Source organism: Rissa tridactyla, chromosome 2 (assembly GCF_028500815.1).
Source record: "Rissa tridactyla isolate bRisTri1 chromosome 2, bRisTri1.patW.cur.20221130, whole genome shotgun sequence".
In the NCBI taxonomy this organism is placed as follows: Eukaryota; Metazoa; Chordata; class Aves; order Charadriiformes; family Laridae; genus Rissa; species Rissa tridactyla.
Genome location: NC_071467.1, coordinates 152,109,735 through 152,127,631, shown reverse-complemented (window position 1 = coordinate 152,127,631; position 17,897 = coordinate 152,109,735). Strand labels below are relative to the sequence as shown.

The 17,897-nt window shown below is 40.4% G+C and overlaps 1 protein-coding gene across 3 annotated transcripts in view; it reads left to right on the top strand.

The window, feature by feature from the left end:
* The window catches only part of NRP1 (neuropilin 1), a 114,983-nt gene that overhangs the window by 73,450 nt on the left and 23,636 nt on the right, over window positions 1–17,897 (top strand). For all 3 annotated transcript variants that reach the window (XM_054189441.1, XM_054189439.1, XM_054189440.1), the window contains exons 8-11: window positions 6,473–6,628; window positions 9,519–9,663; window positions 11,090–11,421; window positions 16,371–16,515. In XM_054189441.1, coding sequence (XP_054045416.1) covers window positions 6,473–6,628; window positions 9,519–9,663; window positions 11,090–11,421; window positions 16,371–16,515 — 778 coding nt within the window. The remainder of the gene's footprint in view (window positions 1–6,472; window positions 6,629–9,518; window positions 9,664–11,089; window positions 11,422–16,370; window positions 16,516–17,897) is intronic.

Sequence of the window (17,897 nt, the reverse complement as noted above, 5' to 3'; positions counted from 1 at the left end):
TATAGTTTCCATACTGGAGCGATTTGGTTTGCTGAATTCTGGAAATGTCTCAAGTTGAAATGCTAGTGTATTAACCTGCTGTACTGAGTCTCTTTTGTTTCTCTTTACCAGAGTGCTGCTTGCCAATTTTTACAACTACAGCAGATTTTACTATTCAAACAGAACCAGATGGAACACCAGTTCAAAGAACATGTCAGAATTAAATATTTCTTTTTTAATTAGTTGCTTCTGATTTATGCAAAAAAAAATTAACATAAGAGTGGGAGAATGTGCCATGAATCCAGATGCAACACAGCCCACACAAGCATTATCTTTGCTCTGTCAGAGACACAGAGGCCTTTTCTTTCATTTTTTCTTGTCTTTTCTTTTTTTTTCTTTTTGTTTCTGGATTTCATTTTTCCTACACTTTCTGCGTCTTTCCTTCTTGAACCAGCCGCACAATGACGACTGAAGTTCTCTTATGTTTGTCAGTCATACTTTTTGATCATTATCTTAAATTTTCTCTTGTAGAAACTGGCTGATCTGCCTCTAAAAAAAATTACTGTACTCAATACTACAATCCTAGCCTTGGTATCTCAGTGTGACGGCATCCTTTGAGTCTATTCTTTGTTTTCAGTTGAGGGAATCTTTACACTTACGTTTTTTCTGCTGCAGAAAAAGATTTGGGCAGAAGGTGAAGATTGTGAGGAATATTTCAACTGCTAAAGAAAGTTCATTTCCTTTTTGCTGCCAAGTATTCCTATTCCTTTGGCACGAATGTTTGCTCGTCTTCTCTTTCATGCTTCCCCATTTTTGCCAAGTCACATAAGCATCGGTTCAGTAAAGCACATGGACTAAGGACAGTCGTTAGGCACAGACTAGAAGTTGAGCATGTGATTAGCTGCTTTCTCTCCGGGGGCTTTCAGGATGTTGCTGTCAAGGTCAATGAGAAAGACTGAGAATCATAGACTTCAGTGACTCAGGAGAGATCTTACTAACAGCGATATTTTCTCCTCACTTTCTTCACGGAGCTGGCACAAATATCACAGAGAATTTTGCACAAAGATCTGAGATGGTTTACAGGCTTAACTATTTTGACTTAAACCCGGGATGAATATTTACTCCCTGTCATTAATCAAGGAGTTGTGCTTTTGTAATGACTACTCATTTCAAGGGCGAAGACTTCTGGATGTAATTTTCAAGCCAAATTAATGAAACTATTTTCAGAATTTCTACTACAGCCTGTGCCATTTTTACTTAGCATGACAGTCTTCTTTACTTAAAGCTCAATAAATAAAGGAATTAAGTGACAGTTATATATACATCATGGGAGAGCATGATTGGTCAAATCAGCAGCAATACCTAATAAAAAAGATTAACTCTTGCTTAATTAAATATTTGACAGGAGAACAGTGAAGCGTCACAACAGTTAATCTGACCCAGAGCACTGTATGCTATCTAGGGAAGTGACACAGTTCTCTAAAAATATTTACTTTGGTACACTGTGTCAAGTGATGGATTATACAGCTTTTCAAGCCACAAGAGATGCCCACAACAAAAAGCTTCCTGTTGTTAATCAAACTCCAGCACTTTGTCCTTTATTTTCTCAGGCTGTTGAACAGACCTACAGTAGGAGTGTTAAAAGCTGGTAAAACTGCTCCCTTGCTACAGCTCCCTCAATGACTGTATTTTATTTAGCAAGGCAGATTTTCATTCTGAAAATAAGGTCTTCCATCCTATGACATGGTTATGTATGACGACAGGAAGCAGCAATATTCATTTCAAGTCGTGCATCTTGTATGTTGTTCCTTATCCAGCGGTTTGCTAAGCTTTCCTACATGATATATTGTGCAGAGCTAAATGTTATTCTTTTTCCCTCTCCTCAACTGGTGTCTAATAAAATGCATATGCCACCCCTTGCATATCTATGTCTTAAAAATGTGTCACCCACCCACATTTTTTTGGAGACAGTAAGACAGCAATAAAAATGTTTTTCCTGGATGCTAAAAGATATTGCAGAATAAATAGAGAGGAAGTAATTCGTATGTAGAAACAGCTAGCGTCTTGCAATATGCATTCACAGGAAAGAAATTGATTTTAGAAGTAGGAACAACTGGGGCTTTTTTTACATGAACATTTCTCTCCTGGAAAAAAATACACGCTTGAGATGTTCCTCGTTTCTTGTAAGTTAGGGGCCAATTCCTATAGGCAAGTCCGCTCCCACTCTTGTAGTTACCAATAAAGGCGGTCACATTGCAACACAGGCAATTATCAAAGGCTGTGGTTTTGGATAAGGCCCTAAGGCATCATTTTCCAGAAGAGATATGCTTTTTAATCTGAATGAAAGTGAGAAAAATTGGGAAAAAAAAGAACTAGCAACATACTGCAGTTAGTCAAAGCTGAAACTCTGGTCATGGAAATGAAATGTCAAGATTTCAGGTTTGGAGACAGCTGCCTGTCTCGGATCACAGCCCTACAGCATGCAATAACTTAGAAAATCACTTGCATCCTCTAAAATAAATACCAGATGTTTGTTTATCATATGTGCAGAAAGTTAAACGTCAAATAATTACAGGGAAATGCATTTGATGTTCGTCTTCAAAAGTACTGTATTTCATCACCACTTCTCTCCACAGTTCATTTTAACGTGAAACACAAGTTCTTGAAACAAAAAGGCACAAGATACCCAAAACAAAAAGCTAGTTGTTAAATATTTGTATTACTATCACAGCTGGAGGAGACTAGATCTGAGAAAAATGGGTTACCTCTGGTTACGTTAACACTTGGAGACCTCCCTGGAGAGGACATACTAAGCTGACTGGAAATTACACAGACAGTTGGACTCTATAAACATAAGCCTCCAAAAAGCATGCGAACTCTGATCTGTTTGGTGACACAGCTGTACCAGAGCTGCTGTCCTTCACAACGGTTCCTCTGGACAGCATCGTATGGAAGAGCTGGGTCTTAACACAGCTGCATCTTGGTACCTTCAGGCTCCAGTTGTTAATAGCACTTGATGTGGTTAAACATCAACTCTGAGCAGTCCCTGTGACATTTAGAATGTGTATTTTATGCACAATTTTGCATTTTACAGAAGGTAAACTTTCAAAAGACATTGGAAAGCAAACAAAATACGTCACAAAGTGATTAATGAAGGTGAGCTTAACAGCCCCTTAAGATGTGTCATGCAGTTTCCAAGGTAGTCTTCTACATAATTTATTTCTATCACCTTACTTAGAGAAGAAGATTGGTACATTTACAGCTTGATTTACAAAGATACTTAGGCACCACAGAGGGGTGCTCAGTGTTGCAATTCCATTTGTGCACACCTGGAGAGGAGCGTTTCCTCTCCAGAGGCCGCTGCAGAGACGTGTCAAAGGGAGGAAAATGCCTTAAGCTCTGCCTCTCTCCTGGACCTCTGCACTGACGCAGAGTTAGTACTAAAAACTCCAACTGTTCCACTTCTCCGCTGTTTAGCCCCACCTTCCTTGTTTGCACTGCTCCTTTCTCACAAAACACTGATGGAGAAAGGTTATTCTTTTTTCCTGTATCAGCTTGTGAGCAAACACCTCCCAGCATGCGGCAGGTTGGGGGTTACAGCTTGTTTTTGCGAGGGGTTTAAAGCTGTGGCACGCAGCTGAACGCTCGACCCATCAGCTTCTAGGGCTCCAGGAGAGGACTGCTGTTGACGTAGTTCCAGTTTTCAAGAACCAAGTAAAGATTTGCTGATCCAGAGAGGGCACATCTATGTGAAGAGATGTTCTCCCTAACAAGAGATACCTCCTGTACCGTATTACGTAGTTACTGGAGCCAGGGGCACTAATGAGGTTGCCTCTTCCCTACCTATAGGCAATAAATTAGAGGTCTTCGCAGAGCCTCTCACAGTGAGCTGCTAACTTCTGGCAGGAGAATTTCTGCCTGCCTTTTGAATTCTGCCGGGTTTTAGGCATGAAGACAGATGTCTATATCATTTGTGTATCCCACTGGGCAGTGGGATAGATGCTGTAGGATATTCAGTGCCTCAGGAGTTAAGGGGGTGTATTGAATACCAACCAGCATTTGGGACCAAGCAAAATTTGGGGGCCTGAAGTTCTTTGATGGGACAAGCCTGAGTCGCCTGAACGGTCAGTGACTGGTAGCTGCAATTGTTAGCTCAGGCATCAACTAATCAAACCTTCTCCTAAGGCCCCGATATTAAATTTTAACTTGGCTTCAAATGCCTAGAACTCTTGTAATAGGCCATTGCTTGACTTTATTCACAATGAAGTACTTACTGTATATTAAAAAGCCCCTACTAGAATCATTTCAAATCAGTTGGAACGGTGCAGGCTTGGGACCCTAATCATTTCAAAACTGAAGAGCTGTTTCAGATTGTAAGAGAAGCAGATCATTTAAATAACTTAGCTCTGCACTCCCTCAGACTTCCAGATTTTCAAGTGCACTTCAGCCTGGAAGTGAATGTGGTATTGGACATAACTCCGTGCAGCACACTTTACAATCAGCGGAGTACAGTTTGGAGAGCATTTGAAGTTAGGCTGAGATTGCTCAGCGCAATGATGCCCAGATTCCCCCATTAACTTTCAGATTGCAACAATCTAACATCTGAGACTCTCCAGTTACTTTAAATCACTTGATTGTTTTTGTAAGGCGGTGCTGGGATTTTTTTTTTTTTAAGACTGGATTTTTTTTATCAGGACAAAACAAAATGTTACAGTATTTCACCCCTAAAGACAAGGGCTGAAATGTTACATATGGACTTTACCAGCCTTAAAAACTGGGGCAGGGGCTTTGCCCTGAAAGCTCGTTCTATCTGTCACGCACAAGGCCGCTATTCTTGTGTTGGAAGACTTCAAAATGCCTTGCCTATGACATGGGCATTGAGAGAGCAGCCAGCCTGTCCTCAATAGCACTTCCTTCAGCCTTTTGAGAGAGAATGCAGAGTATGTTGATTTAACCGCTCCAGCGCCTTTGGATATATGACATACATCCAGGAAAAAGGATGCCTGTGGGACACAGGGGACATATATTCTGCATCCTGTGTACTTTGGAAATAATGAAAAAGCCTGAGACATTCATGGGACATTCACTTGAGAAGGGTTAATTCAACCTATTATTATCCTACTAAAGTCTGGACAACTGAAGTTTAGGGGAATAAATTACTCTGATTAATATATTGTGAATAATGTCGTTTTATATTCAAATTAAATGGTTTGCTCTAGGAAACAAATAGAAGGTTCTAGCCGCAGAGAAAAAGGGTGATGAAATTGATTTCAATTGGTTTGTTGTTATGGCTAAAGAAAGGCTGGGAGGAAATGGCAGGTGTTTCAAAGCTGTGGTCACCAACCTGGCTGTGAGAAAGCTTTGTGCCGATTTCAGGCATTTGGCAGCTGGGCTTGTGCACCGGGACGAAGGTTTCTTTTGCCAGTAGAACTGACCTGAGTAGCCGCAGTCCTGCACCCTACATCATCCTCCCAACCATGCCGATACTTCTTCTGTGATGCCACATGATGAACTAGATGAGGAAGCAGATCTGGATGACAAATAAATAGCTGGGGGAGAGGAAGGTTAACACAAATCACTTGTCCATTTGGTTGCAATATAACTTCATGAGAGAGGGAGAAAGGGAGAGAATGAGTGTAGAAGAGAGAAGGCCTCTAACGTGCATTTATGTGCACACCATAGCATTCATTTCCCCAGCAAGTTCAAAATGCCATTATTTTCTAATGATTAAAGTTTACTATGTTTGGCAGTTGGAACAGAATTATTGCACTTGTGATAATGCTTCTTTCTGTTTTCTTCAAACACGTCATACGGTACAAGCAACTCATTTACCTTTTTCCCAACAAAATCACACAGTGATTCATAATTATCTTGTGAATAACTAATACACCACGGGATTCTATTCTCCCCTTCTGTTTGCAAGTGGTGAGCTCCTGGGTTTTTGCAGAATTCTTGTCATCATTCCCTAAGTGCGCAACTTTGATACTGTACTATTAAATTTCATGCCGTTTCTAACACTGCAGTCCTCAGGGTTGTTCAGTTCTCACCGCGTGACTCTCCTCTGTATTGACAATGCCTTGCAGCTTTGTGTCCTCAGCGAATTTCATTAGAATCTACGCAAGGTAGTTCATGAAAGTATTAAGTAACATTGTTCACCAGACTGCTCCTTGAGGACAGTAACTTCTCTGCAGTCTGGTGGTTCCCACTCCCACTGATGGGGTCTCTGGTTCCTCCCCCGTAGAGGAAAGATAATTCTCTGGCATGTAAATAGCCCTTCTGGCTAATTAGGCACATGTTCCCATCTCCTGCGATGACACTGTTTACAGAAGAGGAGATTATTGCTATGTTATTATCAACAATATGTTGCAGTTTCCTTTATATAAAATCCTTCTTATCTTTGTAAAACATGGCGGGGTGGAGGGGGTATCACCTCTGCATTACTGTTATGCTCTGAACTGATTGTCCTCACGTCCCAATTCCTTCCTTACCACAGGTAGATTTAGGCCTTCTCCGCTTTGTTTCTGGAATTGGGACCCAAGGAGCCATCTCAAAAGAAACAAAGAAAGAATATTACCTGAAAACATACCGTGTTGATGTCAGCTCCAATGGAGAGGACTGGATTACACTGAAAGAAGGAAACAAGCCTGTTGTAAGTCTTTTCTCTTTTACCTCTCTTCAGCCATGAAATAGGCTGTTGAACTGTCTAGTTACTCTCAGTGGTTAAAAAAGAAAAAAAAGAGAGGAAATAAGGTATCACAGGTTTAATCAGTATAATTAAGGCTTAAAATATCCCAAATCCAAAAGATAGGTATTGTCTCAGTAGTAATGGGCCACAGAAATTGTTTATCCAAAGCCTAGAGTAGCTGAAAAGGGTGCAAGGTGCTGCCCCACCTGTTGTACCCACAGTGTTTGAGTGGTTTGGGTCTTTTCCCTGAAGTGTGTTGCTGTTTCCCAGTTTGCTGGAGATCTTCTATGTGACCTCAAGAAAAACTTATGGGGAACCTTTTAAAAAATACGTAGGTCCCATATCAGCAGTGAAGCTCTGGATATGCAGTGTGTCAGCGCCTCAGCTCCGTGTGCATAGCCGTGCTGTCTGGCAGGAGTGCTGGCAAGTCACTAGTAGTTTGTTAGACTTCCAACGATCTCAGTGACAGGGTACATGCAGACAGATAATTAGGCACATCTTTCCATCCTTATAGATTTTTATCACCTTTCCATTTATCGCAAGATTTCCTCTCTGTGACCTCCCAATGAAACAGCTTTAGACACTCATAAGAAAAAACCTTCATTATCCGCTACCATGAGCATAAAGCTCGTTACTGAGAAGTCAATTCTGCTCCAGCTCTCACATGAATAGTCCCAGTGAGGCTGTGCCTCCCTTCCCACCTCACTCAGGATGTGCCCGGGAGCAGCATCCCCAGAGGCTGCCGGGGGCTGATGCAACTGGAAATGTTCTGCAGTACCTCCCTTCAAAATAACCTTTTTGTGACCCTTTTGTGAAGACCCAGAAGAGCTGTGTAATATTAAACTCTATCAGTGTAACCATCTCTAGCTCTAAATATTTGGTTACTGGTTTGTCCCTGATTCATCTGTAAGTGCTATGCCAAGACCACTACATTTATCTAATCAAAATGGTAGCAGTGTTTAACACATACATCTTTCTTCTCTGAAGCACTTTGTGAAACAATAAAAAATGAATCCCGAAAGCTGCTCTTTGACAGGCATTATCCTGGTTCCAAGAAGGAACTTTAGAAGGTCAAATGCCACAATGTGGGCACTGTGTAATGATATATAAAGGTACAATAACTGACTCGCCCAAAGTCACAAGAGGAGCCAGCGCTGTGGCTGGTACGAGGCACAGGGTTTCCTGGCTCTGGTTCCTGTCATCTGAACAAATGCCTCTTTCAAAATCAGACCATGCCTGATTTTCATTACCAGCTTCAATTTGTAAACTCTCCAAGAGTATATTTTACATGAGTTTCTATTGTACATGCTGTCCTTCATTATGAGAACACTTCTTAAACCTGTGTTATTTGTTCAAAGGGTTTATAAAAAAATCAGGTTTCTAAAATGGCAATATTTTGCTGTTGATCAGAACAAGAAAAAACTGCACGCAAGTCTCCCTCTGATATCGTTTTTCAAATGAAAAGTTAAGGAGACTTGGCTACTGAAGGAACAACAAAAGTAGGTAGCCGCAGATCTCTTCAAGGCAGCCCGAGACGGGCGTTGCACTAACCACGTGTAAGGAGTTGGGCACTTTTGAGAAAGATTCCTTTTCTCTGTGAGATGCAGACCTTGAGAAAACTACAGCAGGATCTCCAGGAGAAAAAAAAAGTTGCTGAAAAGAAACATAGCTCCATTTAAAATCTCTTGCTAGATATGAAACTCCTATATTAAATTACTTGAGATGTAACTGAGCCTAATGAGTTGACAGCTGGGCGCTGCTGGCCTCCGCTCCAAATTAGTGCAGTTATTGCAAGTAACAAACAGGAAAGCAGACACTGTATGTAAGAAAAGGGAGAATCTCCCATAAAAGGAGAGGGGTTTGTATCCATGGAAAACAACAGGAAATTGGTCCTCTCTACGTGAGGAAGAAGCAGGAAACTGAATCACCTTCTTTGCACTAGAACACTGCAAGGTTTCGGCTCTGCTAGGAAGGAGCGCGGCTGCAGGATCCTCAACATGAAAGCACAGCACAATCCTGTCCCTTCTTGTGGAAGTCTCATTGTTCATCTAATTTGACTGTTAGCCTCAGGGGACGCAGAGAAAATCTTAGAGCATGCTATATAGATTTTAAATAGACTTCCATCTCAGTATGCAAGGAGAAAGAAAGTCTGAGTACTTGTTAAAAAGGATTTAAAAGCAGAATGTTAACAAAGCAAGGCTTGCACGATACACTCTGCAAAACTCCTAAGGCCAAGGACAGCAAAATATTATATGTTTTTATCCTAACGCCACATAGGATTTGTATGTGGTCTAATTGAAATCCAAATCTTTAATTTGGGCCTGAGGTTCTGTAGCTTTTTGCATCATTTTGCAAGTGTACGAGGAATAAAACTGCCCTAATGGGGCATTGAGGGATTCTTCCGGGACACGGCAGTCCTTGGGTGACAAAGGCCAGTGTATGTCATTCCTATATGTGTGCGTATAGATCTGGGCATTAGGAACACCTCAAAATAGTCAGGGAGTGGAGAGACCCTTGTTGCATTCAGGTGAGCTCCTGCTCTCAAGATGGCCCTGAGCTCTCCTGGTCTGCTCTGCAGCATTGTGGTGTGTTATGGGACTCTGCTGGTGGCAAGTATTTTTTAGTATCATTGAACACCTTACATCTTCTTTTTTCCTCCTCAAGGAAAGCTCATCTGTCTGCAAAAATAGTGTTAGGAGTTTAATGAAATAGTTCCCCATGCAAGTCTTTTGTCTCACCCCCCCCCTGCAAATAGCCCTGGTTAGACCTTGTATCGTAACTACTGTAAAACAGATTTATAAACACCATTTGAGAGAAAGCCTAACAAATATATACTTTTTCTTTCCACACAAAGGTGTTTCAAGGGAATAGCAATCCCACTGAGGTTGTTTACAGACCTTTTGCCAAACCAGTTTTAACACGGTTTGTGCGAATTAGACCTGTGTCTTGGGAAAATGGAGTATCGCTGAGATTTGAAGTTTATGGCTGCAAGATAACAGGTAGGTCTTGGGAAGGATTTTAAAACCAAGGGGATTTATTGTGCCTGTACTGTGGCTTTTATTTTTATGAGTGAAATGCATCTTCACGATTTCCACTGTGGTCCGAATGTAGAAATGTTAAGAAAATAAAAGAAAATAAAACAAGACAGCTCAAACACCCAGTGTTATCTGAATGTTGTTCTGGCATTATCTTTTAGGTGCTCAGCTTTAAGAAGTGAAAAAAAAAAAAGGTTTAATTACTTTTCTTGCAATTATTTTACAGTTCCATGCAAAATACCTGAGACACACAGATCTTGCTTTTCCTTCCTAACCCTCCAGTCCCTCTCTCTCATGCTTGCTATTTGTAGTCAGTTCTCAGCAGGCTTCCCAAGGAACAAACATATATAACTAGGTTTAAAAGTATTGCAAGGTCATCTGAAGCCTGTTCAAGCAACTGGACATATACAGTCAGTTGACTGATAGATCCGTATTGGAATGTAATTCCTTTATATCACACAGTTACCTATCAAAAGAACTATCCAAAGCACTTTCTGAAGTAACGGCAAAAGACATTCATTTTCATCAAAATACTATCTTGGGGGGGGGGGGGGGGGAGCTGATTTTTCTAAAAAAATACCTAGAGTCATTTTATAGCACTTAATGCAGTTCATTGACGCTAAAGTTTAATAGTTCTAGGGATATATTTTTTTTCTCCTTAAGGTGTTTCTTTGGTCTCGAAAATGTTTCTCAGGACTCGTTCCCATACAGCAGGAAAATACTATTACTGATTACTGTCTTACAGAATTCCAGGTTATTCTATGAAATCTTTTCAGATTAAATGAAGGTAATATCAGCAGAACTGCTTTTACATTATATATTGGAAATTTTTATTCCTTGTTAGCAGCTTTTCCTACTTCTAATTTATATTTATCTGGGACCATAAAAAAAGCAACTATTTAGCTTCTGTGACATTTGACAAAGCCCGAGAGAGCAAAGAAATGCAATAGGAAAATCTCAAGTACAGCAATAAATTAAGTTTTATAGAATGTATAAAAGATTTACATTTCCAATGTCACCAACATTAAGTAATCTGCAACCAAGTTTTGGCTGATTTTGGAAGTTTTCTCTAGGGAAATATTCACAAATTCAGATGTGACCCTGCACTCCTTGCCTTAGCAAGAAGAATAGAAAACAAGAATAGAATAGGATTTTCTGATCCTTTTGGTTCCCATCAAGCCAGAAATACTTGTAGTATTTTGGTACTTCCTGCCAAAACTAGGATGTGCAGGTTTGAACAAATGAAAATTATATACAAATCCAAAGAGATTATTTTGGATATAAGAAAGAAATAAGTACTTGCATTTGCTAGTTGAATTGACTGATATGTCCTGTTTCTGTTTTGGTGCTTGTTCAGATTAACTATTTTTATTTTTTCTTTTCTCCGTAGATTATCCTTGCTCTGGGATGCTGGGTATGGTGTCTGGGCTCATTTCTGACTCTCAGATTACTGCATCTACTCAAGTTGATCGAAACTGGATCCCAGAAAATGCTCGCCTCATAACAAGCCGTTCAGGTTGGGCACTGCCACCAACTACTCATCCATATACGAATGAATGGCTTCAAATAGACCTTGGTGAAGAAAAAATAGTGAGGGGCATAATTGTCCAAGGAGGCAAGCACCGAGAAAACAAAGTGTTCATGAAAAAATTCAAAATCGGCTACAGCAACAACGGATCAGATTGGAAAATGATCATGGATTCCAGCAAGAAAAAGATAAAGGTAAGGAGGAAAGCTCTGCACTAAAAAAAAAAAATTGCATTAAAAAAAAATGTTTGCATTAAATTTATAGGCATCTATCTCTGACCTTAGAAGTGGCACACAGTTGGGATGAAGCCAAGGACTCCTAGGGCAGCAACCCTGAAGGGATGCTGTAGGAACTGTCTGAGGGCAGGAGCTGGCTGTAGGACATTCACCTGTCTCTGCAGCAAAGGTTTTGTTTATTCAACAGCTAGATCAGACTTGATTTCTGACAAGGGTGGTGTGCCTCTGTGGCCCGTAGGTTACTGCAAAATCCCATGCAATGGTGATATACAACACTGCCAAAAAGGTAGAATTTCCTCTGCAGTTTTTCCACTGACAGTGAACAAACCAATTTGAGACACTGAATTACTTTCCTTTTGCTTCTTTTTTGTCTGAGCTGTAGATTGAGAATGGTGTTATTTAACTCAGTGGGGTACCTGTTGGACTTCTGAGCTGCCTGTAGGCTGCTTTGAGAGCTTTACAGGCTCTCTGTAATGGTCTGATCCAAGTCCCTCTGAAAGAAAGTGATGGAGTTATCCCATCCCAAGTGAAAAGTACTATTCCACTGTCACAGGCGAAGTGTCTTGGAGGTTGCTTGGCAATAAAGGGCAGCTGGTTCATAGGTTCAAACCGAAACTGCAAGAAATTTACAGAGGAGGGCCAAATGAATTGGGTTGGGTTAGACACCAAGGGTTAGACACCAAGGAAAAGAAAATGAACGTGGCCCAGAAAAGTTTCTGGGAATATACCTGTTTTTGTTTGTCTTTAAATGTATGCTTTTCAGGACATAAATTGCACTGAGTGTTTAGCTTATTTACCCCAAATCCCATCCGTTAAGTCTTCCATCCCATTTTGCTATTGTTTCTCACAAAGTGCCTTTTTGCCTCAAAAAGCACAACCCTTTTTTAGTCCTCCTGCCCTGTTCCTCAAGGAAAGCAGTGGGGGCACAGTCCTGTTCACGAACTGGTGTTGCAGTACCGGGATGATCAGGGAACCATATACCAAAATATGACCTCAAAAGGCAAATCAGTGCGGTGCTTGGCAGATGGGAATCCTGAGAGTTGCTCCGTATCTCATCTGCGTTAGTCTGAAAATTAGATGTAAAAGCTGTTTTGCTATATATACTCATCCATTGGACAAACCTGTGTTTCCTTAAAGGAAAAGCTGAGTGGGCCCGTGGATGTAGCTTTTCCAGGCACATTTGGTAAATATTGGACTTCATTCTCTCCTGTTTTAATCTCACTGAATATGTCTGCATTTTCTCACTTCTCATCACTTTTCATCATTTGTTTGGGGGATTAAAACTAAATGAATTCAGCCTTTGCAGTCAGCTCCTTTCTCTTGTTACCATGAGTTTTGACTTCATCATAAAGTGTGAAGAGAGTGTAAATCAACAATGGGATCTAACCATTTTCTTTCTAAAATAGATGTTGTTTTGACATGTACTTCTACACTGTGGCTCAACGAGGGAAAAAAATAATGCCATATGCTTTCAAAGCAGTGCGCCGTCTGCTGCATGGCTTTCTGTTTTCTAATACAAGCACTTGCCATCATTGTCAGAAGTTAGCAGTTTGACAAGAAAACTAGTGCGCTAACTAACGCACTGAGCCCATCCTCAGCTTTCATCCAGAAATTAACTTTCAAGATTAATGGAATGGAGAGGGCTGGAATGCAAATCTCTTGTGGCATAATTATAATCCTTCCCAAAAATTCAAGACATTTAAAAAAATTCCTTCCAAAGCACAAGTTTTCTTTAAAGAGAGTCAGATAAATCCCATGATTTGGGAGTCTGAGGGATTTAAAATGTTAATACTGGAATGTAGTATTTTTAAATGTAAGTGGAGCTGGATGGGACAGCATGCTATAATGAGTCACAGCAGGAATGTGGATTAGAAACAGCCCTGTTATATGAAATGAAACACATCGTTTCACTTGGTTAAAGTCTTGACTTTCAATAAACAAACAACTGCATTTCAGGAAAAGAAAGAGCAGTGACAAGCTAAATATAACAACAAAATATGTCCAAAGGATGAAACATCACCTTGTTTCTCAACATGATCTTGTCATCCGTGCCTGCAGCTCCTTTCACTAGGACTACCATAACTCCTTCCTTTTTGGCTGACCCAGTTTCTGCTATTTTTGAATGTGCGGACTTTTCCCCCTTTAGTCTAGCTCAAGCACTCAAAGGAGTGCACATCACAAATCCTCAAATGACCACACAGAACGCCATTTTCATTTCAAGATCCAACTTGTATTTCTTGTCCGTAGTCTTACTCGAGCTTACTCCATAAAGTCATCTTTCTCTTTCATACTTCTTTCCTCCTTCCCCTTTGTTGAGGTTTTTTACACCTCCTCTCATAATTTCCGGTACAAGAAACTTCTGGATATCCTGCCATTTGGAACAACCTTTGTAAATTTTTCTGCAATGCTTATTTTGCTTTTAAAAGATATTAGGAAGAATTGTTTTCCTCTCACCGGTTTAGCTTCTTTTTTGTTTAGGTATTATTTATTATAATTTTTCTTTGTAATGAAGTAAAGCAATTTGTGACATCGCCTGTATAAAAGACACTCACAAGGTGAAGTTTTACTGTATACTCCTCTCTCCTCCCCCACAAAGAATATCGGTACGTGTTTTAAATGAACAGTCAAAATTGAATCACAGGCAGCTCTGCACTACAAAGGACAATGATTCAATATAATTATGATTCAATATAATTCTAGATGCCTATTGAATTCTAATGTCTATGTGTCAGTACTCCAGTACTGATGTCTTTTATAAAACAGTTTTCATTATTATATGTTGCTATTAAGACTACTATTAAAAAGGAAGCAAGGATTCCTCAGATACATGTGTCTGTCTACTTCTTACGCATAAAATGGCATTCATTCTTTCTCATACGGTAGGTAGCTTTTCTGATCATTTGCACTATATTGCTATTCAAATATAATAATATGTAATTCCATGTTAATTAGATCTGACAAGCCATCTACATGTGAATTCCTGACAACTGTCTTCCAAGCACTGGCAGAACAGCAGGTCAGCCAGTGCCCCTTGAAGCCACCTTGGAGGTACAATCTCCCCTAGGAAGTAGGAGCAGATGCATTAACATTGAAATTATTTTTTTAATTTAGTTGGTTATAGCCTCCAATCATCATCAGCTTTTGAGACTGGCACTCTATCCATCGGCCAGAAAGGGTTGTAGACCATTGGTTCATAATAGAATCATAGAATTGCCTAGGTTGGAAAGGACCTTTCAGATCATCGAGTCCAACCATCAACCAAACACTGACAAAAACCATTACTAAACCATATCTCTAAGCACTATGTCTACCTGTCTTTTAAATACCTCCAGGGATGGTGCCTCTACCACTTCCCTAGGCAGCCTGTTCCAATGCTTGATAACCCTTTCAGTGTAAAAATTTTTCCTAATATCCATCCTAAACCTTCCCTGGCACAACTTAAGGCCGTTTCCTCTTGTCCTATCGCCTGTTAGCAACCCTCACCTCTCTACAACCTCCTCTCAGGGAGTTGTAGAGAGCGATAAGGTCTCCCCTTAAGGTTCCCCCTGCCCTGTGGGGAAACCTGGGGTGCACAACACGAGGTATACAGTAAAAAAAACCAAGGCTTTTAGGACTGCACTGAAAATACAAGTAGCAATCAGGTTTACCTATACTGGTTTTGTGCCTTGGGAAATGCAGCCTGCTTTTCCCATGGCCTCTTTTTTCTCTGCCCCAGATCAATAGGAGGAGTTCATTGTGGGCTGGGTTTTGTTCTCATCCAAAATGAAGGGCATCTGGTGTATTCTTCCTGAAGAAGGCTATAGGCTTTGCAGCTATGAGTTGGAAGTATCTTTATAATAGCACTTCTAATCCCAAATTTGAACACTAGTTCAAAGAAGATGTTTTTTAATGTTTTACCCTTTAACTAGTTCATAGAAAAGAAGAGATTGAAATGCTTTATTCCTACTTCTTGTTATATAAATTTTCATATTTTGTACTTTAGAGTGTTCTGTACATGATATTCCGAAGTAATTTGTTACCGTGAAATAGGGTAAAAATAACTCCTTTTGCCTGTCTTGGGTTATAAAGTCTTCATGGCAAGGACTGTTTCTTTCCGCAGTTAATTCATTCCAAGGTCCGATCATCTCTATGGAGGCACCTGAGGTGTTGCTATAAGTACAAATTGTAACTTGTTCTATATGCAAAAGATCACTGACAAGAGAAGCCGAAGGTATCAAACAAATAGCATTGAGAGCTGCTTTATGGCTGAAGAACTCTGAGTGCAACTCAGAGAAGAGATTTTTGTCTGAAATGTACATTTGCTGACCTGCCTTGCCCGTTGGATTATATTGCGGTTTTGTCGGGAAGCAGCTTTCTTCTTTCTTTCTTTCTTTTTATTCTTATTCAATAGCAGGCTCACTGGAAGAACTCTTGCAGCTACTGTTCCTGGAGTTTAATTTATGCCTTTTGAAATAACTACAACTTGTGAAACTCTGTCACTGGGGGAAATCAGATTGAAATTTTCTCTTGAATAGTCGGATTATTATTGTAACCACTTAAAAGGTGACAGGATCTTCACCTCAGCCATTTTTTTTCCCTGAGAAGTGTTGAAAATGTCACCCAGTTAAACCCCAGATCAGAGTGTCATTTAAAAACATGTCTCATTAAACACTCAGCTCTTGTTATGACCCTGACGGATTGGTTGCTACTGAGTTTATGAAAAATGAAATGCATTACTTTTCCGAGAACCTTTAACTATGTATTTTCCATTCTCATTTAGGACAGGAATGCCTGACACTTATTAAGCAGTTAGAATCTGGCCTGCTGCTCATCTAATTCAAAGACTAGAGAATGAAGGAAAAAAGATGATTGTTGAAATAGCTTTTTTTTTTCTTTTTTTAACAAGTAGCATTTGCCATGCTTTGCAGACTTTTGAAGGCAACACCAACTACGACACGCCTGAACTGCGGACTTTTGAACCTTTATCGACAAGATTCATCCGCGTCTACCCAGAGAGAGCCACACACGGAGGACTGGGGCTGAGAATGGAGCTGCTGGGCTGTGAACTTGAAGGTAATTGCTCTGCTAGAGACGAATGCACTTTATTATTTTCATAAATACATTCTCCACTTGGACTGCTGCTGAACACTGCTGTGTCTGTACAGGCAGCACGTCAGACTCTCGCTTCCGTGACTGCCATTAGTGCTGTTTCTTGGCCTAATCAGTTCCTTCTCTGCAGACATTTGAATATGCCCAAGGCACAAATATTATTCTTTCTCCCATTCCTTTGTTGAATCACAGTGATATTCTCCACATGGTTTTCTGTTCCCTTAAGCAGCCTTATGATTATACTTTCGAGAAGCATAGAGCTATTAGGAGACAATAAAGACAGGAACTTAAATTTTATGTTACCATGATACAACCCTGGAAGAGATGTTTTCTGAGAATGCAGAGGGAGTTTTACACTAAATATAGCAATTATGTCCCTTGCTCCATCAAAGTACGTGAAAGTCACACCAGACGCTATGGCGGGCAATGATTACTTGGCTGGACAGTGTCTGTGCTGTTCCTTTTTGGGGGTAAAGAGGGCCTCTTTGTTCCTTACCAAGCTTTAATTTTGCAAGAGTATGTGGGAGATGAAAGACCAGGAAAAGCAAAGTTTAGACATTTATCCTTGGACTGTGACATGAAGTCAAGCTTTGATTCTTGTTACATAAACAATAATTATTTAACTTCATAGATAACTACAGATAACACTACGGGAATTTCACAGCTTTATCTGGTGGATGATGGTGTAGTGGCGTGGCTCATAAACCACACAGCTTAACAATACACAGAATAACAAACCATGTTATTCAGGGTTTCATATGATACCTTGTATAGAAGTAGCTGAACAGGCTCCCAAGATGAATGGAACCGACTGCTCTGCCTTCATTTCTTTCTCACGATTTCTCCCCCAAGGTGGAAGAGTGGGAGGCATTTGCTGTGAGAACTGATGAGTTCTGTGTTGTTTTTTTAGTGAAGGCCAGATTGAATAAGTATGCTTTTTACTTAGCCCGGAAAGTGGGGAGGTTGGAAATACTCCTTAGTTCCTGCAGGAAGTCCTCATTTCCTGTGGGAATATTTAGTTCCTGCAGACTATTGTGCTACTTGGTCAGAAAAAAGAAAACACAGCACCTGCCTTATGTAAACTCACAACCTGTGGGCAAAGTCCTTCAGCCACAGGGCTCCTGTAGACACCTAGACATCAAGAAGTGAGTCCATGGACCACCTTAGAAGAACACATTGCTCAGTGGTATGGAGGAGCCAAAGAGGAGACTGATCAGGCTAAACGTCTTTGCTTTTAGGCAAACCGCAACAGCGGTTTTTCCCTGGGACACATCTTCTTGCATTTGTCTCTCTGATATGGTGTACTTTTGAAGGGTGCTCACCTGTAGGTCACCCATGGACAGGTG